Raw genomic sequence first — 24,889 nt, forward strand, 5'->3', positions numbered from 1 at the left:
AGTACCCGGATCCTTCTCCTACGTAGCCATGATGTTTTGATTGCTGCAGAATGTGGTCTGGCATTATCGTGTTGAAAAATGCAGGGTCTTCCCTGAAAGAGATGACGTCTAGATGGGAGCATATGTTGTTCTAGAACCTGAACATAGTTCTCTGCATTAATGGTGCCTTTCCAGACATGCAAGCTGCCCATGCCACAAGCACTCATGCAACACCATACCATCAGTAATGCAGGCTTCTGAACGGAGCGTTGATAACAACTTGGGCTATCCTTGTCCTCTCTGGTCCGGATGACATGGTGTCCCAGTGTCCCATAAAGAACTTCAAATCGTGACTCATCTGACCACAGAACAGTCTTCCATTTTGCCACACTCCATTTTAAATGACCCCTGGCCCAGTTTAAATGTCTGAGCTTGTGGAGCTTGCTTAGAAATGGCTTCGTCTTTGCACTGTAGAGTTTCAGCTGGCAACGGCGGATGGCATGGTGGATTGTGTTCACTGACAATGCTTTCTGGAAGTATTCCTGAGCCCATTCTGTTATTTCCTTGACAGTGGTATTCCTGTTTGAGATGCGGTGACGTTTAAGGGCCCGGAGATCACGAACATCCAGTAGAATTTTACAGCCTTGACCCTTACGCACAGCGATTGTTCCAGATTATCTGAATCTTTTGATGATGTTATGCACGGTTGATGATGATAACTTAAAAGTCTTTGCTATTTTACACTGGGTAACACCACTCTGGTATTGTTGCACTATCTTTCTGCGCAACAATGGTGGAATTGGTGATCCTCTTACCATATCGGCTTCTGAGAGACACTGACACTCTGAGAAGCTCTTTTTATACCCAATCATGTTGTCAATTGACCTAATTAGTGTTAATTGGTCTTCCAGCTGTTCGTTATATACTCAATTTCCTTTTTCCAGCCACTTATTGTTACTTGTCCCAACTTTTTTGGGATTTGTTGACACTGTGAAATTTTGAATTGGGATGGGGCCGATCCGATCCAGTATCGGTATCGGCCTCCGATACCAGCATAATATACGTATCGATTTTTCCGATCCATGATGCAAGTTGGCTTCAAACTATGGAATGGATTTCCTTAATGGTGGCGTGTCTCATGAACCCAGAGTAATAAAACCCACCTCACATTCAGGAAATCCAGTTCATAGTTTGCAGCCAGCTACAATGTGAGGGATGAGTTAGTAGCACTGTGGCCAACAGCTAACAAACTTTTCATCTAAACATGTCCTCTGTGTGGAAGTATTTTACACTAAAAATGCCACATAAGACAGCAATGTGCAATGTCTGCAGATCCATAGTGCCACATTAAACCGTGGTAAAGTTAGTTTTACGATGGACATTCGAGCTCCTTGGCTTCAGCGGGGTGCTGCTCTTTGCTCAACCCACAACAGGCGACTCGACCCCGGGCAGCCGCGTCCAATCTGACCCGCTCAGTCTGCCCGTCTCTGAGGAGGGACAGACTGAGCGCAGCTGCCCCAAATCAGGCTGCCTGCTTCGGATTGAACAAGAAGAAAACATCGCTGAAACCATGGAGCTCAAATGTTTACAGAAAAGTTGCTAAACTTCATCATAATTAATGACCAACCACTATCAGTTGTAGAAAATGAAGGATTTCACAGCTTGATACTTGCAGCCAAGATATAGTTTACCCTCCATGAGATATTTATCAGTACAACAGTAGACAATCATTAAAAAACATATGAATTGAAAATTATATTAAAAACAAAAACAGATATATTATAAAGTGATGTAAAATACTAAAAACAAGAACATGCCTGTTGGTTTATGCCATGAACTTAGCAGGTGTTTGAAGCCATTTAACAATTTATTTTATTTTATTCATTTATTCATTCATTTAAAAGAAACAAAATAAAAAAAATCATCAAAAAGAAAACATTGAATGAAAAGAATGCAGAAAGAAGAAAAATAATTCTTAAATCGGCCCCTTAGTTAACAAAATATAAAATAACTTTAAACAATCACTTAAACTAATCACTTTAATATCCACAAAACTAGGAATAAAAAGAAACATGTTTTGTGTTAGCAGGATTTAATTCTAACTTTGAAACTTATCCAACATTGGTACAACTTATCTCAAGTTGCCTTTTTGGACATGCATGCATAGATTTGTACAAATTGTACTTGAGAGGAGATTATTACAGCCTCATATAAAATCAATGATGATCATGATATCGGAACTGGATCGGTATCGGTCGATATTTAGATTTGGGTATCGGGATTGGATCGGAAGTAAAAAAAGTGGATTGGTGCATCCCTAATTTTGAATCAACATATTTTTCCTTTAAAATGTTACATTTACTCAGATTAAACTTTTGATCTGTCATCTATGTTATATTACGAATAAAATATTGACATTTGCCATCTCCACATCATTGCATTCAGTTTTTATTCACAATTTGTTTAGTGTCCCAACTTTTTTGGAATCCGGTTTGTAAGATAGAATTGAAGCCCAACCTGAACAACATTTAAGCATTTTAAAGAAAGCAAGTAAAACTGTTGATTAACTAAATGTAGAACTGAACTAAGCTGAATACAAATAGGAAAATGTGCTAAAAGATTAGCTTTAAAATATGTCAGGACCCACATAAACACAATACATAATAACATGTTCTAAAATTCAAATGCCTTTGTTCGAATGCTATGCCCAAAAAACTTAAAATCTGCATACATTTGAATCTGTAATTGTTTGTACTTATGTTGTTTGCAAAGTTACAGCTGATGAAATCTCATAAAGAGTAGAACAAAGGTCTTTAACCACAAAGTAAATGTGGCAGTGAAGACTGTTTTTTTTTTTTTTGGACCTTTGGAACTTCTGTCCACCTTTCTTTTTGTTCTCTAGCAGTAATGTTCTTCTGTTCCTAGCAAAACGCTGTGATCCTTTGAGACTATTTGACAATTCCCTGCAAGCTTTTTGCCAGTAAGTGTCTTGTCATTTCTTTTTAGAAGCTTAGTTCTGTCAAACAATCAGAATGCCCACTTCATTTTGCCTTTTGTTCTCTGTACATTTTTGCTTTGAAACTTATATTTTACTTTCTTTTGAATCAAAATGGAGTGAGTCAATAACAGACTTGATTCAGGGAAACAGTTGTCATGTTCCTTTTCACATTGAAATTCAGGAATGTTTTTATTTCTGTAATTATAATGTAACTAAATAATCATTCTTGTCTTCCTGATTTCTTGAATAAACTTTTTCCTGCTTATATTAGAACCAAAAGCACTAATACATCACTTGTAAAAGTATTTCATTTAAAAAGGTTTGTAAGCTCAATCACCCAGATAGATAACAACAAAAAAGCTTAAATCTTGTCATCCGGACCAGTTTCTTTAAGTGAGAAAAGATTTTTCATCCCCCAACCGGAGGACTTCATCAGTCTGCGGCCTGCCAACCTGATCTGTCCCATAAGTAGCCTTCATTGCTATGTACTGTGTACACAGTTGCAAGTGGGCCATCTGACCTAAAACTTTTGATTGCTGTTCATGATGATGGATTGTTTTGGATGGGTGTGCTCTGTTTGCATGTGGTAAAAGTCTACTTCTAAGATTCCAACAGGAGGTTGCCTTCAAACACATCAATAGTCCTCTGACGAAGTCCTCTGGATCAGGAACAAAACGTTCCTCACTTAAAGAAACTGGTCCAGATGGCATGATTTAATCTTATCTCTGAATTTCTGACTTGGACCTAATGGTCCTTTTATTTAAATTTTGTTGTTTGTTTGTTTTTACTTTAAGAAGTGTATCCTTAAAGTATACCATGATCAAGGTTGCCTGAGATGTTGAGTACACTTGTCTTGCATTTGCCTACCAATTTATGATCTAACTATTTCTCTGGCACAGAGTTATTCACTCAGTGTGTCTCTTTCTTTTTCTGTCTTTCACTTAGCTCAGAACAGATGGTTATTAGGTCTGCGCTTCCCCTCGCAAACCTGTTTCCACCTTTTTCAATGTTTGTGCTAAGTGGAGACCTTGAACACTCCAACCAGTTCATCCGCTTCACTGCGGTCCCCCTAGACTCCTTTTAAAGGTGCTTTCATTTAATCATTTCTTTAAAAAGATTTTTTTTTCTAGGGCAGTACGAGGTCACAGATCACATCAGAGCAGCTTTCCGATTCAGTGACCATTTAATCAAGCCAAGGTCCATTTCTCAACTGCTCTTTTCAGACCACCTTTTCTTCCTGGGGCTCAGGGGTGAACTCTGTGGCCTCGGTCTTCAGAATCCCATTCCTACCAAGGCTTTAGAGAGGACTTGGTAACTTACATCAATTCTCATGGATTTAGAGCTTCACTGGGCGTTCTGTATAGCCCCACAAACTAAACTGGAATTTTTTTTGAGCTTGACCAAAACACACAGTTCAACATCAAAAAGACTGTCGTTTGACTTCAGTATCTAACTACTAAGGTATGTTGGTTGATGTACTACTGGGGAAAGTTGTAACTTCTTCAATCACTTATCTACTGACTAAATAATTGCTTAACTCGTTAAAAGGATAGAACAATTGACGTGTTTTTAATGACATAGATCAAGGTTAACTCAAACAAAACTCTAATCATAAATGTACTTAATATGAAAATCTAAACAGCAAGGTATATTATTTGTTTTTCTTTGTTTTTGTTTTGTTTAGTTTGTAAACGAAGAAAAAAAGCACATGTTCTTAACACAAAAACAGTTTGTTCATTGTATGAATTGTTTCAACAGTAAAAATGGTGTTTTGTTAGATATTTGGAAGTATGGTTCACAGATTTGACCTCTTACAACCTGTTGTTATTCTATATATACTAGAAATTCCTTTAATAGTGTGCAATTATTGACATATTCCTATATGTTATTTATTTTGATATGAATTAATTTTTTCAACTCTTAAATTAATTTGGTTTTCATGTATGCTGCATGCTGTATTAATGTGATATGTATTAGTATATCTCCCATGTGTGCTGGCGTTGCTTATTGATCTGTTTTGTTGCCAATCGATGATGGGTGTGGTGTTTTCCATGCCTATCAGACCATAATCAGTCAACTGGAGAAAAACTATCAAGTTTTGCAATCCATGGTTTCAAAAGTTTGCTCTCACATTATTTCCATCACCCACTCAATAGTCACTGGAAACAGGTTTGTCTTTCTTTTACTTTATTCCTCAGTGTCATGAAGTGATGGTGCATTTTTATTAGAAATAGTGACAGTTCACCTCTCCTAAAACCATTAGAAGGCTCAAGTCATTGTTCATTCTCCCACTCTCTGTCATCTTCTTTTGTTTCCCTTTTGTTTTTTGTTTTTACATCTTTCATAGTTTTCTTAGATGACTTACACAAGTGGTAAATGCCGCTATTTTGACAATTTTTGTGATTTTTTTTTTAAACAATTTGTTGACAAAACAAGAGTAGCTTTATTCAGGCTGACAAAATACCATGGATGGATGGATGGATGGATGTTTTTTTGTGTTTTTTTTAATAATTTGTCTTTGATAAACTAAATTCTTTAAAATTGTATGTTTATGCAATCCACATGTGTTGATGAGCTTGATAGCAGAGACTTTTGTGTTGTTGTTGTTTTAAATGGTTCCAGTCCAGATTGTGTTCCTTAGACTGAGATCTTTACTAATTGGCTTTTCTATGTATGCGGATGTTCCTATATAGTGCCCTGAGACAGCTTTGTTGTGATTTGGCACTGTATAAATAAACTGAATTGAAATGGTCTTCAAGTCCACCTGTTTTGCCTTCTAATAATTGCTCTATTTATCAGGAGCTAAAACATTGATCCTCTTGCGTTGTTCTGTTCTGTTAATCTTCTGTTATGTCAAAAGACAGGTATTTTTTTAAGTGGCTTACAAAGAAGCATTTGGTGCTTTAGCTCTTTATGACATTGTATGATGTATTCTTTAGCAATGTTGGCTGGCACTTTTTGGGGAGTTTTTTTGTGGTGTACACTTTGGTCAACCAAATGCTTGCCACAGATGTTATATGATACTCAGTTCTTATATGTTCTTCCAGTTGTTGTCTTAAATCTTTTGGTGGCTGTTTTTAGTTGCAATAAGGAGCACAATCTTGTTACATTTTAGAAGAACATTTTGCTGGCCCTCTCTCTATCGAGTTGTGTCTTTCTCCTCAGAACTTAACTCATTCACACATTGTTTTTCCTTTTGTCCATCCAATACTCGTCTTTTTTGGACACACGTCTGCTCATCTGTTAATTAATTATTCATGTTGCAGTTATCATTTTTGTAGTTCCCAACAATTTTGCCTTGGCATATGAGTCAAATGTTGTTTGCATTGGTCTTTGCTTCCTCGAAATTTAATAATTAACCAATTTTCTCTTTTTAGCAGGCTTTTGAAGAAGACAGTCTTACACATGTCATAAGAGATAAAACTTCTGAAAAGTAGTTGGAGAGTTGCTATATCTCACTCACTAGATTAAAGATATGACAAACGCAGATCACTACAACTTTCACAAACCTCCTTATGTGCTTTCAGGTAGTACTCTGCATAATCTGAACTTCTGTTCAGAAACCACTGTGATCTAGAATTTTGAGATAGCTAGAGCCCAGTACTGCTTAGAAACAAGTTATTTATCACAATGAAAACAAAAGTTGTATATATGAAAGCATTCAGTGAGTTAATTGCTATGGTAGTGAGCATGTCTTTATTTTTTAAACCAAGACTTTGGCAATATAACTTATAGTTCAGTAGGGTAATAAAACATGCAAGCAAATGGTAAATGGACTGTACTTATATAGCACCTTTCTATCTACTCAAGATACTCAAAGCGCTTTACAACGCAATCTGTGCCCTCATTTACCTCCACACCCACATTCATACAGCACTCTACTGCATCTCTACAAAACTGAACAAATCATTCTAAAGAGACTCATCAGTCCTTTAGATCATATTCATACACTGATGGGACACACATCAGAGGCAGTGAGGGGTTCAGTGTCTTGCCCAGGGACACTTCAACATGTGACTTCTGGTGGAATTGAACCCCCAACTCTCCCATTGGAGAACGACTACTCTAACCACTTAGCCACAGCTGCCCCAAGTATTGTTTATATTAATTTTACTAATGGTATTTACTTGTTCTCTATTTCTTAAAAGTAAATGCTTCTACCATTCTACTGCTAATTCACTGTGATGCTGTACACATTTTCAGATGTGGAACTAGTTTGATGATTTAGACAGATAATATGATGTTCTTTGAACAATTTGCCTCCTATTTATTAAGCTATCTATTTTCATAAAGTGCATCACTTCTATAACAGACTGCATATGACAAACTGGCATGCACAAATTTGTCAAAAGAGGACGAGTGTCTGTTTTTGCATCTGCTTTTCACAATGTTTAGACAATACAGTTTTGCAGCACTGTTTTTCTCACAGGGCTGTAAGCTGAATGCCCTCACCAAGTCTTAACACTGACCTGTAACATCACTTCCTGCTGATACAGCACAGCTGTCAAAAATGAGCCTTGGTGTCCTTCAGCCTTCATCCACTCACAGTCATATTATTGCTGTTAAAACAAACACATGTACACACACTCACACACCACCTTCGACCTCTGCTTTGTTCTCTGTTTTCAGCAAGCCTTCAAATTAGTCTGAATGTGTTGTATCAGAGCATTTCCAAATGAAGGCCCTCGGAAGCTACACACAAAATGTGAGAATATGATATGAGCTGCCAGTATAGGGGTCTCTCATTAACCTCCCCACCTCCTCTCTACCAAGTCGCCTTCATCAGTTCAGCCAGGCCTGAAGTGACACATGTGCCTCTGTAGTGTCAGCCGAGATAAAGATGCCGCTGCTTCACTGTTTTAATTGGAACCTTTGCTGCTGATGTGTGAACAGCTGTTGGATGGAGAAGGGCAGATTTATCATCCTTGCCCTCTACAAACTGCCTAAGGTCAAATGCCAGAAGTTACTGTGCTGGAAAACCCCCAAAGCTCCTGTTTATTTATGAATTTATTTCTCTGCTCCTCCCTCTTCACCGTCACATCTGCATATTCACATGCAGCAGTGAAATGACATAAAAGAGTGCACATGTGGTGGAGTAATGGGCTGACGAGGCAGAGTGAAATGACCAGCAAGGATTCATTTATAGACTCAGTGTGGGGTTCACACTGTTGACACTGACAGACTCGCACGCTACTCTCCCTACAGACAAAAATCCATTATTCATTTCAAAATGACTCATTTTTCGCCCTGTGGCATCTGGCAGTAGTGTGGCTCCTGACCAAGGGGGTGCTTTTTCTAATTAACGAAAAATCTGCAAGAAACAGTCATAACATATTTGCTTTGATGGCTGATATTACATGAGTGTTGGCATGGGACAACACAATTTAGTTTTCAACATGGTATTTTTCTACTCACTACGTACTAAACCTAATTTATATGGGGACAGATCACACACTCAAAAAAAAACACCTCTTCTTCTGTGATTGAAGTTTGGTTTGTTTTTTATATATATATTGTCCCATGTTTTACAATGAAGACAGAATCAGATTCTTAAGTATACATAAAGCTTGTAGACCTGAAGCTGCAGATTTACTATAACTGCTAACTGCTATGAAGGCACACATAAACAAAAGCCAGACATCGCACTTTGTTCTCTAAGTTTAGGGAAAAAATCTCCAGACTTTCCTCCTGAGATGTGATGTAAATGTAACAAGCTTGCAGAATGTCCATGAAAACACTGCATGTGTTTGTACATTGACTGATAAGGCTAAAGACCATCAAGGATTGAAGATCACACACATAGATGGATTCACACTTTTACACCTTCAACCAGACATGCAGGCATCGATATTTGTTGTTGAGACATAGAACTGCTTTACATGCTATTAAATTGCAATCTACATAAATAACAGCATGGAATTTATGTTTATTACATTTCTTTAAGCAGCACTGTGTGCATATGATTTTTTGCAAATTAATGCAAATATGATATATCTCCCTAGACAGCTTTTGAAAGGTAGTATATATAAGAAATTGTTTTGAAGTTGATATTGAATAAAATGTATATTTGTCAGAATTAAGTATCATTTGGTCTGCGTCTTTGGGCAAAACATTGGTGGATGGTGATGCCTTTATACATTAAAAAAATGTTAATTTTTGCTATATTAGTTTTTGACTCGGGCAGCACGGTGGTGCAACTGGTAGAGCTGCTGCCTCTCAGCGAGCAGGTCCTTGGTTCAAACCCCGGTCCAGGGGCCTTTCTGGGTGGAGTTTGCATGTTCTCTCCGTGCATGGGTGGGTTTTCTCCAGGTGCTCCGGTTTCCTCCCACAGACCAAAAACATGCATGTTAGGCTGATTGGTAACTCTAAATTGTCCCTAGGTGTGAGTGAGAGAGTGAATGGTGGTTTGTCTCGTTTGTCTCTATGTGGCCCTGTGATGGACTTGCGACCCGTCCAGGGTGTACCCCGCCCCTCGCACAGTGATTGCTGGACATGGGCACCGGCGACCCCCGTGACCCAAAATGGAATAAGCGGGTAAAGAAAATGGATGGATGGATAGTTTTTGACTCATATTTTTTCCCCAGTTTCTCTTTATAGTTGGGTAAAGTTGTGCCCAGGGTGTACACTGCCACCTGCGCAATGTTGAATAAAATTGATTCCTATTTACCCTGAACATGAGAAAGTAAAAATAGGCAAATATAATTTTCACATTACTTTGGTTTGATGACATTCATGACAGGAGATATGATGCATTTTCCAGTCTAAAAGGTAGTTTCTGTTTGTATGCAGGATAAAATAGTATTAGTACCAAGGATCTAGCTTTATTACATACTGTCTATGCAGTTAGTGCAAGCCCAGCTAATAATGAAGGCATTTATCTGCATTCACATAATGCCTTTGAATGATCATTACCAAACATGGTAGTGACAATAAAACAATTACTGTTTTGAGACAGCAATTAGCCAGACACCTTTCTTCAATGCTATAGTTTCTAGCACCAAGAGGAAAATGGATGGATGCATTTGTTGTTGTTGTTTTTTTTTTTATAGGAGCTGGAAGCAATGGAGAAGATGAAGATAGGGAAGATAGGTTGTCAAAGACCAGGCGTATCATCCAGAGTGGGTTATTCCCTTCTGACACATTCACAATAACTTTAGAGGGGAGCAATTGCCTTCTTCTGTCCACACACAAATTTCAATGGTGTTTTGCACACATCTCTTCAATTTGAATTTTTTGGGGAACAGAAAGGATGTTAAAAATGAAAGTGCGAGATGGAAGAAGTGAGGCGGGCATGGATAGAAGAAGGGTGGGAAGAATGAGAAAGAGAGATTGGTTTCCATGCCTGGTAGTCAGCGAGCCTGTAAATCTCTCAGGAGCGTAGTGGAAGACAGCAGAAGGTTGATAGTCATCCATCACTCCTGACAACCCCAGTGCTCTGGAAGGGCCTGACAGCACAGCCCTGCCTGAAAGAAGATGGTGGGGGTGGGATAGAAAAAAAAAAAAAAAACAACACCAGAGGAAAGATAAATAGAATGAGATGCTGACTACAAAATGAGCAAATTAACTCTTCCATGTTTAAAGCAGAAGGTAAATAGGAAAAAGAAGGTGGGAAGATAAATGTGAAGAGAGAATTGAAGTAGAGAAGAGGAGAAGTGCAGCACTTGGATTTTACAGCCACTCTGCTCAACCTTCACTGAGTGCAGGTAGCAGCGGCATTTACACAGCTGAAGGAGTGGATGTGGACTGGCTGGAACAAGCTCACGAGTTTATAGTTCATGTCTTTCAAAGTGCTTTACTATTTTCTAGTGGAGTATAAGATTAGTGAGCCTACATTATTGAAATGTGTTCTTCACATGTTCTTACTTTGATAAATTTAGTTTTTTCCTGGAAGTACTAACACAGATTCACACGTATCATGAAAACACAAAGGCAGACCTGCTACATGCTTTTTCTTTAGCAACCCCATTTAAAGGGCATAATTAAATATTTATTTGATGAATAATTATGATTTTTAAAGCACTGTGGAGATTATATCAATATCAATATTTTACCTGCAGAAGAAACCCCTCAAAGAATTGAATATGAGGCAGAATTTCCTCAAAGTAGTTGAGTTAACAGCTAGTTAGAATGAGACCAGCTCCAAAGCAAAGTTCAAAGCAGATGACATGAAATATTGTAGTGAAATATTTTGGGTACAAAAACATTGTCCTGTTTAGATATTGTGAGCTGTGTGAAGCACAAAAGAGAAGTCCCTAATTAAGTTTATAAAAGTTTCTCTTTGGGTTTACCAGACACAATTAAAGATCACTGGAATGGGAGAAAATGGGCAGTATATTCTCAGTTGAGCATATAGGATACTTTTCATGCTTGGCTCATGGTTCTGCTGGGAGGTGTTGGCAGGGGAGTGATAATAGGGCAAACAGAGCCTTATTAGGAATGAACTGACCAAATACCTTGACAATTAAACGGACATAAAGGCTCTACGTATCGGGCAATCTGTGGTTCTTTGAACATGACACATTCTGCAAATATCGACCGTGAATGAACACACGCACAATAACGTTCATTAAACAAAGATTCACAACATAAATGTGTGACTGTATTAAAGCGATACATTTTGTTTGTAGTATTTGCAGGATCTGGTCTAGTAATTAAATAAGAGCAATAAAGCCTTCTGTAGATCTAAGGAAATATTCATCTCAGGCTTTTCTCTGTGAGTACATTATTATACTAGGCTGTTGTTTTACCATTTTGCTGTCTACAAAGTTTATGTTTGCAAATATCACTGTGTGTGTGTGCGCACACGTACGAACACCTATGTGTAAATGTGGCTCTGTGTGTGACCTCCATCATTGTCTGGAGGTTATTGGCCACTGCTGTCACTCTGTAGAGAGAAGCCCTAATTAAAGAAGTTCCAGGTGACCATCGTCTTACAATAGAAAGGGGAGACTGCCTTTCAACTCAGTGTCCAGTGCAGAAACTTCCTCCATCTTTTGTTGAATAAAAGGGCCTGATACAAAGAGCCATGAATGCCTAAGCCAAACAAAAGCTTTTTTAAAAGACTGTCACTATGCTATCAGATATTGCAGCAACCAGCACTGCTTTGAATAAATCTTTTTCACTGAAGGAGGAAGAAGGAAATTAAAAGCTGACATTTTAAAGGCTGCTGCTAGGACTTGTGGCCCTTAGGATCAATAGCAAGGTACCTCACGACTTCCCTATTAGCTCACTGTTTGCCAGTGCATCGCAAAATAAGTACAACCAAACCAAAACTACTTTTGGAATTTTACTGTGTTGTTTGTCTGTGTGCGTAACATAGCTGATTGTGAAGGGTGTGACATTTGTTTCTGTCTCTACGTTTGCGCACTTTTTAATGTGTTTAAAGAGTCTTGCCTAGCTTTTTCCTCTTTTTTGGCAGCACCTTGAGGTGACATTGTTTACTGGAGACCTGACATCTCTTCGGCAGTATCATACTTTGGGGGGAAAGCGAAGACAGAGCAAAAGAGAGAATAAATAGTTGGGTGTATGGGTTATGTTTTTTTTTTGGGGGGGGGGGGGGGGGGGGGGGGCTATAAGCAATATTACTGAAATGTATTTGCACTGAGTGACATTGCCATATAACTTTGTGAATAGTATGTCTAGCAACATATAACAACTTGTATTAAAGTTGTGCATGATCTCCTTATGGAGATATACCTGTGCACAATCTTCTTGCCACATAGACATATGTACAGGTGTCTGACTTTTATCCTCTCATGGAGAGGTTCAAAGTTTCTTTGTGTTGCCCTGTCATAATATTACTCCACCTATTGCTGTCTTGTAACATTCCTCACTGTCACTACTGTAAATACAAGGTTAGACACAGCCCAACCACAACTTCCTGTTCTTCAAAAATGAATAGCCGTTGAAATTTCATGTATATTTGCATACCCACCATATATATGTGCACCAAGGTGGGCTCTGAAGAAAAACAATATTAACTTGCTTTGGGCTTTTTAAAGTGAAATATTTTTGTTAAATATTCAGTAAATCACCTGAGTGGACAGCAGTTACAGCAATCTCAGTTCAGAGACTCACACGTTCTTTACCAGATGATCACAGTAAATAAGGAATGTTGAGTAGGCTTAGTTAATATTTCATCACTACATGAGCTTTTATTATACATCTGTCTTATAGGATTTAAATAGGGAACACACTTCCTCTTCTTCTTCTTTCAGTTTTTCCCTCTTCAGGGGTCGCCACAGCGAGTCATCCTCCTACATCTCACTCTGTCCTCCTCATCCTCTGTCCTCACTCCAACTACCTTCATGTCCTCTCTAACTGCAACCATACACATTTCCTCTTAATTTCAAATAATACAATTATAATTACACTTAATGCCATTTGGGAATTGGTGACTCTCTAATACACTTTGGCCTTTTGATTATAACTATTTTTAGTGGAAATTTTATTTTCATATATAATACAGTAAAACTTCATTATTCATAAAATTGCATTTGTCAAATCAGAATTTAGAGTCTGTTTGGAAGAGGCTCTGTAAATAAATTCAGTTTGTCAAAAAAATATTTTGTTAAACTCTGATAGCTTGTGCATGATTTTTTTTTTTTTTTTTTTTTTTTTGACAAGAACATTGCTCAAGTTTACTGCATAGTGTTTGAGTATTTATAGTGCTTTTTGTTCTGGTAGTTTCCGGTCCAAGTATGTGTAACTGGAATGTTGTACATCTGTGATCTGACTGATCAAAGACAGTAAAAGAGAAGCAAGTAGAGATGCCAGCAGCCATCACATTGTCTGTCTGATGGATATGTATAGAGCTCAGTGATGGTGAATCAAAGAATTGTGGTTTAGCAATGAGCAAACATTGGACTGATACCTAATTGTGGATGTTATCTATAGATAGCATGTGTTCCTATATTGGGTGAACACAATTCTAGAATGGTCTACAGTTTTATTTAACTTTTTTTTAACTTAGTCTAGATTTTGCAAAGCATTCCACAAACTGTTTTTCATTCACGCACACGCACACCCACTTATACAGGACGTTCTACTATTATTAACACTTCATACAAGCAGTACATTGGATTTTTTAGCACTCACCCATATACAAATAAGCATATCAAGAGCAAGGAGGATGGATTCCCTGACCTTTGAAGTAGTTGTGCCACTCCTTCCTAGCAACAATCTTCAGCTCCTTCTGGAGAATCCCAGCGTGTGGATATCTTGTTTAATATCACACATTTTGGGTCACTTTTGAGGTATTCGAATTAGATGCCATAATCACCTCAGCTGACTTTTCGCTATGGAGGAGAATCTGCTCTACTCCGTTCTCCCTTGGATGACAGTCCCTCACCTAATGTCTAAGGTCAAGTCAAAAAACGTTCAATACAAAAGGTCCTAAGGTCAAGTCCTGTCAACCTATGGAAGAAGCAATTTTCAGCTGCCTGCATCCATGGTCTTGTTATTTTGATCATGATTCATATTTGATGAACATAGAAGGTTGGAATGTAGACATATTAGTAAACTGAGAGTTTAGCCTTTTGGCTCGGTTCCTTCTTCACCAAGACACAATAGAGCAATGCCCTCATTACTGCAGACAAGGCCTTAATTCATCGATCTATCTCCCACTCCATGCTGCCATTCCTCATGAATAGGACTCCTAGATACTCTTTCCCTGACTTGGAGGGGGCATTCCACAACTGTCCATATAAAAAAAATGGTTTGGCTACATTGAAAGATAGATTCAGATTCATGGTAATTATTTTCTGCCACAAGAGACTAAAAGTCTTGATTACTTTATTTTTGAGTAGTTCAGATTTTGAGTTTTGTAGGAAACCAAAGATGGTTCAAATTGTGTTTAACTACCTACAGTATATACCAAATTTGTTTCTACTCATTAACCCAGCTTTGTTAGAACTGTAATTTGGTAACATTGTATATTTTCATTCGGGGCCTAAATATACCTGTTATTATTTTCAAAGTGTGTGGAATGAGTAGTTTGTGCATATATGTAGTGATGCTACAGAGATATCTGTTCCAGTGCACTGTTGATCGAGGTGGGAGTGGATAGCTCAGAATTTTGACTTTTTTGTCAACATGACAGTTACGACAGTATAGATGCTAATTTCTTCTAACTGCTCCTGTTCTATCAAATGTAAAGGGTAGCATACTAGCAAATAAAGGAACATTTACACATGTGATGAATTTTAAAGTGGTACTCTTGCTTATAAGTTTTAACAATCTGGACAATTAATCCTGCAGCATTCAATTTGATTTTAGTTCTTTAAGAAAAGGTATTTTAGGTGTCCTTTTTTTTTTTTACTATTTATGAGAAATAAAACTCATTTATACAAACAAAATGTATTCATAAAGTGCTAAATAACAATTATTTTTGTATGACTGTTTTTGCTATAAATATATAAGCATTGATGTAAAACTGATGAAAAATGACGTAACTATTCATATTACATTTGCATGACTTTATTTAAAAACTTTCAAATATTTTAGATTGCGAAAATCAGCTCTGAATTAGAACAGAGTCTTGGTACCCATACCTTGACTTCATGAGAATTAGTCCCTAGATTACACAATTTTGAGGAAAATCTGAGGAAGTATGTAAATAAACTGACCGTTTGAGTGAAAAAGAAAAGCTTTGGGGAATCCCATGTAATATCATGAACATATGAAATACTGACAAAAACATACCCCTATAAATGAAAATATGAAAAATGGATAAACAAATACTAAAAAGTTGTGACATTTCTAGACATTTCTGTCAAACAAAACTACCAGATTGATTTTTGTGATGTACAAAGTAGGATAAGAAGATGAAAACAGACTTTCATGCAAAAAAACAAATACAATTTTACTGATCCTTTCATCTTGCTTAAACCTAACTTCATAACATCACAGTCAAGTTCTTTGTATTGAGAGACTGAAACTTACCCATGGAGAAATACATTTTACTCAATCTTGAATAAATACTGTTTGTATTCTCACATTTTTAACATCAGGTCACTGTTTAAATTCTTCTCTAAATGTACAGCATAGAGAATATATAACATTATATCACAGTGACACTATATTTATTAAAAGTGTTGACAGTTTTTTTCCAGGTTTAAAAGCTGCAGAAAATACTTTTATAGTTTGGATGTAACAGGAAATACAGTTAAAGGGAAAATAAAAATAACCCTCAGTCATGTCTGATGCATCAGCTGAAGAGTAATGTTGGCTTGTAAGTGGCCCAGGGCTCCCCTACCTTGCTTTTAAGCTTCTCAAAGTTCCTGTTATTCTTTTTAATCTGCTTAGCTTCAATTAAATCAGAGCGCCACCGAGGGAGACGTCTGTGTGTCTTGTTATTCCCTTCCTACTTACCAGTCCACTTGCTTTTGTCCTCAACATTTGTCCTCAGACAGAATACCATTTACTTTATGCTCCTACCTAATATAACTTACCCCAATTCTCATTTATCTTCATTTGACAATTATTTTCTTGACTGTTTGTCTCTATCTCTTCTACTGTTTGTTTATTCATTGCTAAACCACCGTTGTGACCGTTTCTCGCCTAGTTTCTTGTTTTACCGTGCCTTCGATTCAGTCCTGTTTTTCTTCCTTTTTGCTTGTGCCTCTGTCATCTGTCAGGACTTAGCTACCTCTGAGTTAAACAGGCCAAACAAATAGATTACAAACAGTGGGCAGAGTAAATCTACGAAGGAAGACAATCTGAATTTGTTGTGGACAAGGAATGAGGAAAGAGGCTGTGCAGTCAAAGAACGCCAGTCGAGTCAGTGTGAGGCTGTATTTGCCTGAGGGGGAAAAGGCTGAAAAGTAGCTCTCGCAACAGATGTGCGGGGCAGTAAAGTGTAATTGAAATGCCAGCAGCAATGGTCTTATCTCCCTGCTACAGGAGCCTGCTGCCAGTCTCAACATCAGTTAGATGTCATTTTACCTAAGTCTGAATCAGCCTGCCACAATCCGCAATCCCCATTCCTCTGAAGCTAGGCGGGAGAAAAAAAGCAGAAATGGATGATGGGGAGGAGAAAGAAAAAGGGAGAGGAAGGTGGGGATTCTTTAACAGGATTTCAGTGGCACCCAGTTAACTTCCACCACCTGGACTAAGTTGGTAATTTGATATGCCCCATCAATAGGATTCATTTACACCACTGCAGTATTACCATTGCCATTTCATTGGCTTCTTTAAATAAAAAGTATAAACTGATTCATTTTTCACCTCACATTTCTACACTTATCCTGATCCTATCAAACTGGAAGCGGAAGGAAGGAAATAGGGACATTTGTTCCAGAAAATTCTATCCATACAAAACCTTTAGACCAGAGGACGTGGATAGGTGGGCACCATGGCTTTTCCTCTGCACTCCAGGCAAGGTTTAATGTTGTTTCCTGTCCAGGCAGCATCCCTATGGGGAGAGCCATAATGTCCTCTCAGATTAAAGCTGGCACTCCTCTGAGCTGCTGCCTTTTATCAGGAACTTTGTTACCACAACATGGGTATATATGCGGGACATGAAAGCTGTTATATTTTTGACATGTAATCCTTATGAGTCAAGATTATTGTGCACCATGGGTTGCATTTGCTATAGCAATAACTTCCCTCACCTTCTGAGTTCATGTCTAAAGTTTTTGGCTAAAACAATATGACGTGAGTTGAAACCAGCAGAAAGCAAGAAAAAAGGGCCTGTTTTAATCAAGATTTATTACAAAATAAATCATTGTGCATTTTTTGTGATAACAACGTTGTTGACTTTTAGTTTTAAATTTATGTTTTTTCTTCCCATGGTAAAGTTCAAGTACATACAATATTAAATTCTAATAATAATAATAATAATAATAATGATAATAATAATGCAAAATTAGAATTATTTTGACCAACCTTGCAAATTATTTCTACTCCTTTTGGTTGTCTTTTAGGTGTCTTCACAGCAGTATATAATGCTACTGCCACAAGTACTCTGAGGTTTCTAATAAATTTGAAATGCTTGTCTTTCAGAGGGTCATTTTCAATATTGTCAACTTCTCAAAGACCAAGAGCCTGTACAGGGATGGCATGTCTCCTGTAATCAAGTCTACCAGCAGACCAAAATGGTAAGCTGGAAATGCATGTAATTTCATATATTTTAATTTACAGATTTAATTTAAAGATAATTTTATCTTTGTACGTTGTATGTGAATTTCGTAATGTCTTTTTATCTTTGATATTTAATCCACATCTTTAAAGAATCTTGAGAGATTTACTTAACCTTCTCCAACTTTGAAAGAGTTTTGTATTTGGGCAGAACTCAACACACACATTCCCTAACAGAGACTGCAATTGCAGATTCCCTTATTGGATAGATCTTGGTGCATTAGCATGTGATCCTTTGGTTGTGAGCATGATGGTTGTCTGATGTAATAAAGCTTGACTGATGGATGCAGAAATGTTCATGTGTAAATGAATAGGTGGAGCAGGAGGCAATGGGGATAATGCGGTGAGGATGGGTGCGGTGTCTGCCAAGCAGACTGGTGTATGCAGCAGGGCGGAGAAGAGGGGTAGAGTGATGAAGTGTTGCCATCCAAAAAGAGCCCTGACATCTGTCATCAGTTGATGGAGGGCATCAGCGGAAACACCAGGCATCTGCCACTCTGAGCTGTGTGCGTCTGCTAGCCTGCTGCATTCCAACAACCGTAGCTTAGCATGCTGGTCGCAGGCTAATGGGAAGAGACAATGGTCACAACACCGTAAAGAGGAAAGATGAACTGCTGTCTATAATACAGCACAGTATAACATATGATGCAGCTTAACTTGACCTCTTTGCTCTCTCACTATTGAGTCTGTTGTTCATTTGCAGCTGTTGTGCATAACACAGTTTGAGATCGGAACAAATTGCACAGCTTTAGAACCACTTTTAATGTCTTTATCTTGCCAACCATGTATTTCTCCTTGAAAATACTTGTTTTTCAATTGGTGTTATTCTACAGGTGTGTGCATTCCGATAGATACGTTACAGTGTAGACAGAGCTACAGGATCTAACTGACATGTTCCTGGGTTTTTGTGTAATAGGTAGTATAACTTATTTTTGAGATTAAAAAGTGTCATTAAAGAGTCACTTCCTGAATGGGTTCTAATTTGATAACGATTTCAAATGGTAAACTATTAATCAGTAAAAATTACTTCTCATAAAATTTAGTTTCATGTGATTTTTTTTTAATGCAAAAATTCCTCAAATATTGAAGTGTTTTAAATAAACCCTCATATCAAGATGTCTCAGTCATACATGTAGCAGGAAGTACAATTGTTGACACCTGAGTTAATTTGCCTGTTTTATCAACTTTTTTCAGCACCATCTCATTTGAGTCATCACGTCTCATGCACTTGTAAAGCCATTTCCAACTGTTTGGGGCTTTCAAGACTGCAGCTGTCATTGTTTGTGTCCCCACAAAGTGGCCGAGATGATTTTAACACAACCTCCTCTATTTGACTTTCCATGAGCACAACAAAGCACAGACAGCTCCTAAAGTAGCAATCTTCTTCCTGACAGTTACAGATATGGAATAAATAAAAAGCAGAGTGGAGAGCCTCGCCTGTCTGCTCCAAAGTTACACAGGATGGGATGAAGAAAGCACAGAGAGAGAAAAGTAGAGACATCAAGACAAACATAAGGGATGAAGGAGGAAAAAGCAAAATACAAGACAGAGTTTACCAAGACAGGAGAGAACTAGAGACAGGGAGCAGCAAAAAATTGCTCCCCAGCACCCACCACCTCATGTCTGTTTTTATCAAAAGCATCGTCAGTTTTAGCTAAGAAGATGAAGCCTTTATCTCCCTGTGCAGGTGCCTTATGTCCTGGGGCCGCAGTATCGTTTGGTGCTGGAAGCTGCAGAGCCTGGCTGGTCTCAGCAAAGCTGGGCATCTCACAGACAGACAACTGGCAGATTAGAGTCCAGCAGGACATTCAGTGTTACAGGTGGAAGGATCTAGCCTTTATCCTTCTTTCTATCCCCTTTCCCCCTCCCAAATCCATTCTTCACGACTCCTTTGGCAAGAAGACATTAGAGGAACAGAAACTTGTATCATACAACTTTTCAACACCATAGGTTACATATTTGATGAATAAAGAATTCTAAAACATCAATTACTTTCTGGAATTTGCAACAACCTAACTTCAGAGCTGTCACAAGTACGAAACTGGATAGATTTTTGTGTTTCTGTTGCAGTAGAATAGCAAAATTAATTTTCAAGCAAAGAAACAGCTGGGTTCTCAAGAAGCTGTTTCTTCACATAGACATTAGTATCATATTCATTATTCATTGTGACTTCCAAAAATACCAATTCACTTGAGGAACTGAGAATTGACTTAACATTCAGAGTGAAAAAGAGTGTGAGTGCTTATGAGTCAGAGGAAGGAGAGTGAACCATATTTTCTTGTACTAGTCTGTCGAACACAACAGCCCCCTTGATGACAGTAAGTGCCAACCACACTCCCTGTGGTCTGCTTGTTGTTAGACTGCTAGAGCAAAGAATTGCTCAGCATCCTTATTTTCTGAGATAAGATAATTAGAAAGTCAGCAAGCGTGGTGTAATGCAGCTGTTGTAGGCCCGAAATTTGTGAAGTGGGGTACCGGGCGGCATGGTTGCAAGAGACTGACTGTGTAGCATCCATCTGCAGTAAAAAAAAGGGGTGCTGCATAACGTTAATTTGTATATCAGCTGCATCTAACAGTTATTGTAAATGCAATTATGACACAAATTTAGCAGCCTAAATTGTGTCTACACATAATCTCAATTAGATTAGTGATATCACATTTATTGTAAACCTTATGATCTGAAGTTTCTCTAAATACCATTCCACTTCTTCTTCAGTCAGTTGGTGTGAGGATAAAAATAGATTCACCTCTATCTGAGCTAACAGATGAACAGTCAGTTGGAGAAAATTGGTTGCCAAATATTGCCTTTATAGTTAGAACCAGACATCCTTGATCAAGGGTAAATGCTTTTCCTCCTTTTTTATTATAGAAGGCAACGAATAAAACAGAACACTGCTATTCAAGGATTTGTGCTCAAACACTGTTCTGACTCATAGACATACAATCAGTCAATCTCTGAGCCAGTCATGTAGCTTTTGCATTTTTTTTTTTTCTTCTGGAATTTCTCCTAGAAGACCGTGATGCAACAGCAGAGTGAAATTCTATTTGAAAATGTCTGTCTTGCCACAAAGGTGCATGTTTGCCATAATTGTTCTGTCAATCAGCATTGCTCCCCAAGCCACCTGTTAGGTTCAGGTGAGGGGTGAGGAGATGTGGAAGAAAGAGTGATGGAGGAGAGGGATAATACCTCTACTTCTTTATGTTTGCAATCTTTTTATTCATTCAGTTATCTCATGTTCTTGTATATTTGTCATTAAACTCACAAATAGCTGTTATCTTTTACTTGACCTTTAGCATTTTTTGGGGTCAATTTAGCCTTTTTTATTCTTCATTGTGAATTTTTCTCTTCACTTCCTTCTTCATGCAGTTTCAATTCAATTAATTTCAATTCAGTTCAATTAAATGCAATTCAGTTTATTTATATAGCGCCAAGTCACAAAAGAAGTCATCTCAGGGCACTGAACAGAAAGATTCATATATATATAAAATACGTTAACACTATTTATCCGAGGAGCAGACTGCTTTGAATTTAACTCCATTACAGAACTCTATCTTGAGCAAGCACAAAGGCCACAGTGGGAAGGAAAAACTCCCTCATGAGGAAGAAACCTCCAGCAGAACCAGGCTCAGGACAAGTGGCCATCTGCTTCGACCAGCTGGGTTTTGAGAGAAACGGGAAGGAGGAACAGATACACAATGGCAGGTTGAGAATCACATGTTAAGATAGAAATCGTATCAAATGAAAACTATTTAATTTCAATCAAGGTTCATGCTCAATAGTCCATGTAAAACAAGTCCAGTAATGTTCAGTCAGGTCATCAGGACAGTTTTTTTATTCTTGTTTTTTTTGTTGAGACATTTCGTCCTCCATCTGAAGGGCTTCATCAGACTGAGGTGTCACAAACAAACTGTTTTTCCCATTAATCAGTGCACTCCTACAGTGGACCAACCAGTTTGCTAGTGATAAGATGGTTTCTGGGGGTTGTCCTCTCCCCTGTTGACTCCTCCCAGGCAGGCTGCCATAGCCAAAGTGGTTTAACAATTCCATCCATCCATCCATTCATCCATCCATTATCTTTACCCGCTTATTCCATTTTGGGTCACGGGGGTCGCTGGTGCCCATGTCCAGCAATTACTGTGCGGTGGGCGGGGTACACCCTGGACGGGTCGCAAGTCCATCACAGAGCCACATAGAGACAAACGAGACAAACAACCATTCACTCTCTCACTCACACCTAGGGACAATTTAGAGTTACCAATCAGCCTAACGTATGTTTTTAGTTTGTGGGAGGAAACCGGAGCACCCAGAGAAAACCCACGCATGCACGGAGAGAACATGCAAACTCCACCCAGAAAGGCCCCTGGACCGGGGTTTGAACCAAGGACCTGCTCGCTGAGAAGCAGCAGCTCTACCAGTTGCGCCACCATGCTGCCGGTTTAACAATTAATTTAAGGAAATTATGTCAGTTTGCTATTCAGTAGTCTAAGCCTATGGCAGCATAACAAGCCAACTCTAGTTATAGGATTTATCAAAAAGGAAAGTCTTAAGCCCAGTCTTAAAACTGGTCATTTTGTCAGCTTTACAGACCAACTGGAAGTTGGTTCCACAAGAGAAGAGCCTGATAACTGAAAGACCTTCTTCCCATTCTGTTTTTTGAAACTCTAGTAACTGCAAGGAAGCCTGCAGTCTGAGAGCGAAGTGCTTTGTTAGGAAAATATGGAACAACAAGATCTCTAATATATGATGGAGCTAGGTTGTTGAGGACTTTATAGGTTAGAAGTAAGAATTTGAATTAAATTCTGGACTTGACAGGGAGCCAATGGAGAGAAGCTAAAACTGGAGAGATATGATATCTTCTACTAATTCCAGTTAAGACTCTGGCAGCAGCATTTTGGATTAACTGAAGACTTTTTAAAGAAGATTTTGGACACCCAGATAATAAAAAATTGCAATAGTCCATTATAGACGTGATAAATGCATGAACCAGTTTCTTAACCTTTTAGCTATTTTGTGTTTTTTTCCCAGTCATTAATTGCTGATGCATGGTTAAAAAACATACACATCTTTATGCATATTATCAAACTGAATACAAAATAGTAAGTGGTTGCCGGTTTTCCCAACCAAAAGACTTTGAATAGCATTGACATTTTTTTCTCTCTCCTCAAATACATTATTTTTTGTGGCTCCATTTACTTCCTTTGGAAAATCCATCAAAGTTTGTCACCACCTGTACAACTTTAAAATAAAATAAAAAAAATCTATGAACCATTGCTACAGTGCTGCACAACATAAGAAAAAAACAGAGCAGAGGGGAATTGTAAAGTTATTATTCTCCATGGGTTTGTCAAAAGTAAACTCCAACACAGACATTCATATTAATAGAAATCAAAACAAAACAAAAGACAAGATAAAAACCTGAATCTGACCTAATCAGTAGCTCAAACCTTATAAATATCCGAGTTAGAGTGGAAAACAGCTGTTTGTGAATTTCAGATGTTAATTACTCATGGAAATTGTAATAAAAGCAACCACATTTTTTATGTTAAATGCACTGAAAGATAACAATAAATCACAGAGAAACTCTTCAGTACAAAAAAAGGACTATACCTGCTTATATTTAATTTTTTTCACTCATAGTGCCAACAGGATAAAGGATATTGCACTTGTCAGCCTCATAAAGAAACCTTTTATCCAGTAACACACACTACACTTCTTCTTAACTGCAGCATTTCGGAGCGGGCCATTCCAGTTTGAACACAGGCAGTGTGATAGGCAGTGTGATAATGGTGAGGGTGATCATTCCTCTCTGGGGAGCAGAGTGTCAGGCAGCAAACTGAAGACAGACAGAATGTAAAGGTTGTATGATAACTACAGCAGACCTCGCAGACTCTTCCAAAGGTTTTAGCTCACATCTTGGTTCTCTTCTCACCTGCTGCCGAGCCAGTTGCACCCTTAACCATGGGCCATGCGTTTAATAATGGACGTTTTAATTGTTGGCAAATGAAGAGTGATGTAAAATAGCTAATAGCTTGCGCTAATTCATAGGTGAATTGAACGTTTGTTAATTAAGGGCAATCAGGACAAGGACTGGCACGGTAATTTGAGCAATAAAACCAAGACTAACAGCTGATTTCCAAACAAACGTGCCTTGTCAAAACATTAATTGACCCCCAAGCTGCTGTTTGAGAACACTTGTGGCCCCTGTCTCCACCTTTTCTTCTTTATCCTTGGACTAGAATCATAGACTCAGGGATAAAGTAGTCATACATGAAGATAATTTAAGCAAGAATAGCCCATACCTCTGCATAGATATGGTGAAACAAAACGGATCCTACCAATGTAGTATCCCCAGAATGACAAAAACTATCAGTTACAAGTGTTGCTTGTTTTCTTGTCTATTGCTCCTAATTCATACAGGAACCATATTTTGTTCATCGTGCGTTCTGCCTCACTTATGTTCTTCCTTTAGTTCTTTCCATCTTCTTTGGTCATACTTAGAAGTATGTCTTTAAGTCTTTCTCATAAGACCAGAGGAGCGTTGCTGTCATTTCACATCCATGATTTTTCAGTTCAAATGCTTCATTTTCACTTCTGTAGTAACATAATTGTTATTGCGCCTACAGTACACTGCCTCAGGCTTCTGTCTAAGAGTGGATGTCTGAGACAAATTAAACAGAGACTATGGTGCGGTGCTGCCTCCTTGCTCTCACAGCCACTGTGGAGTGAAATGGTAGCAATTACCTGACACTTCATGAGTTTTTATATAAGAAACC

The 24,889-nt window shown here is 38.1% G+C and overlaps 1 protein-coding gene across 1 annotated transcript in view; it reads left to right on the forward strand.

The window, feature by feature from the left end:
* The window catches only part of agbl4 (AGBL carboxypeptidase 4), a 396,952-nt gene that overhangs the window by 142,641 nt on the left and 229,422 nt on the right, over positions 1–24,889 (forward strand). Inside the window, exon 3 of the mRNA XM_037698354.1 lies at positions 17,981–18,075. Coding sequence (XP_037554282.1) covers positions 17,981–18,075 — 95 coding nt within the window. The remainder of the gene's footprint in view (positions 1–17,980; positions 18,076–24,889) is intronic.

The sequence above is a fragment of the Nematolebias whitei genome, chromosome 3, assembly GCF_014905685.2.
Source record: "Nematolebias whitei isolate Nwh7 chromosome 3, NemWhi1, whole genome shotgun sequence".
Classification (NCBI taxonomy): Eukaryota; Metazoa; Chordata; class Actinopteri; order Cyprinodontiformes; family Rivulidae; genus Nematolebias; species Nematolebias whitei.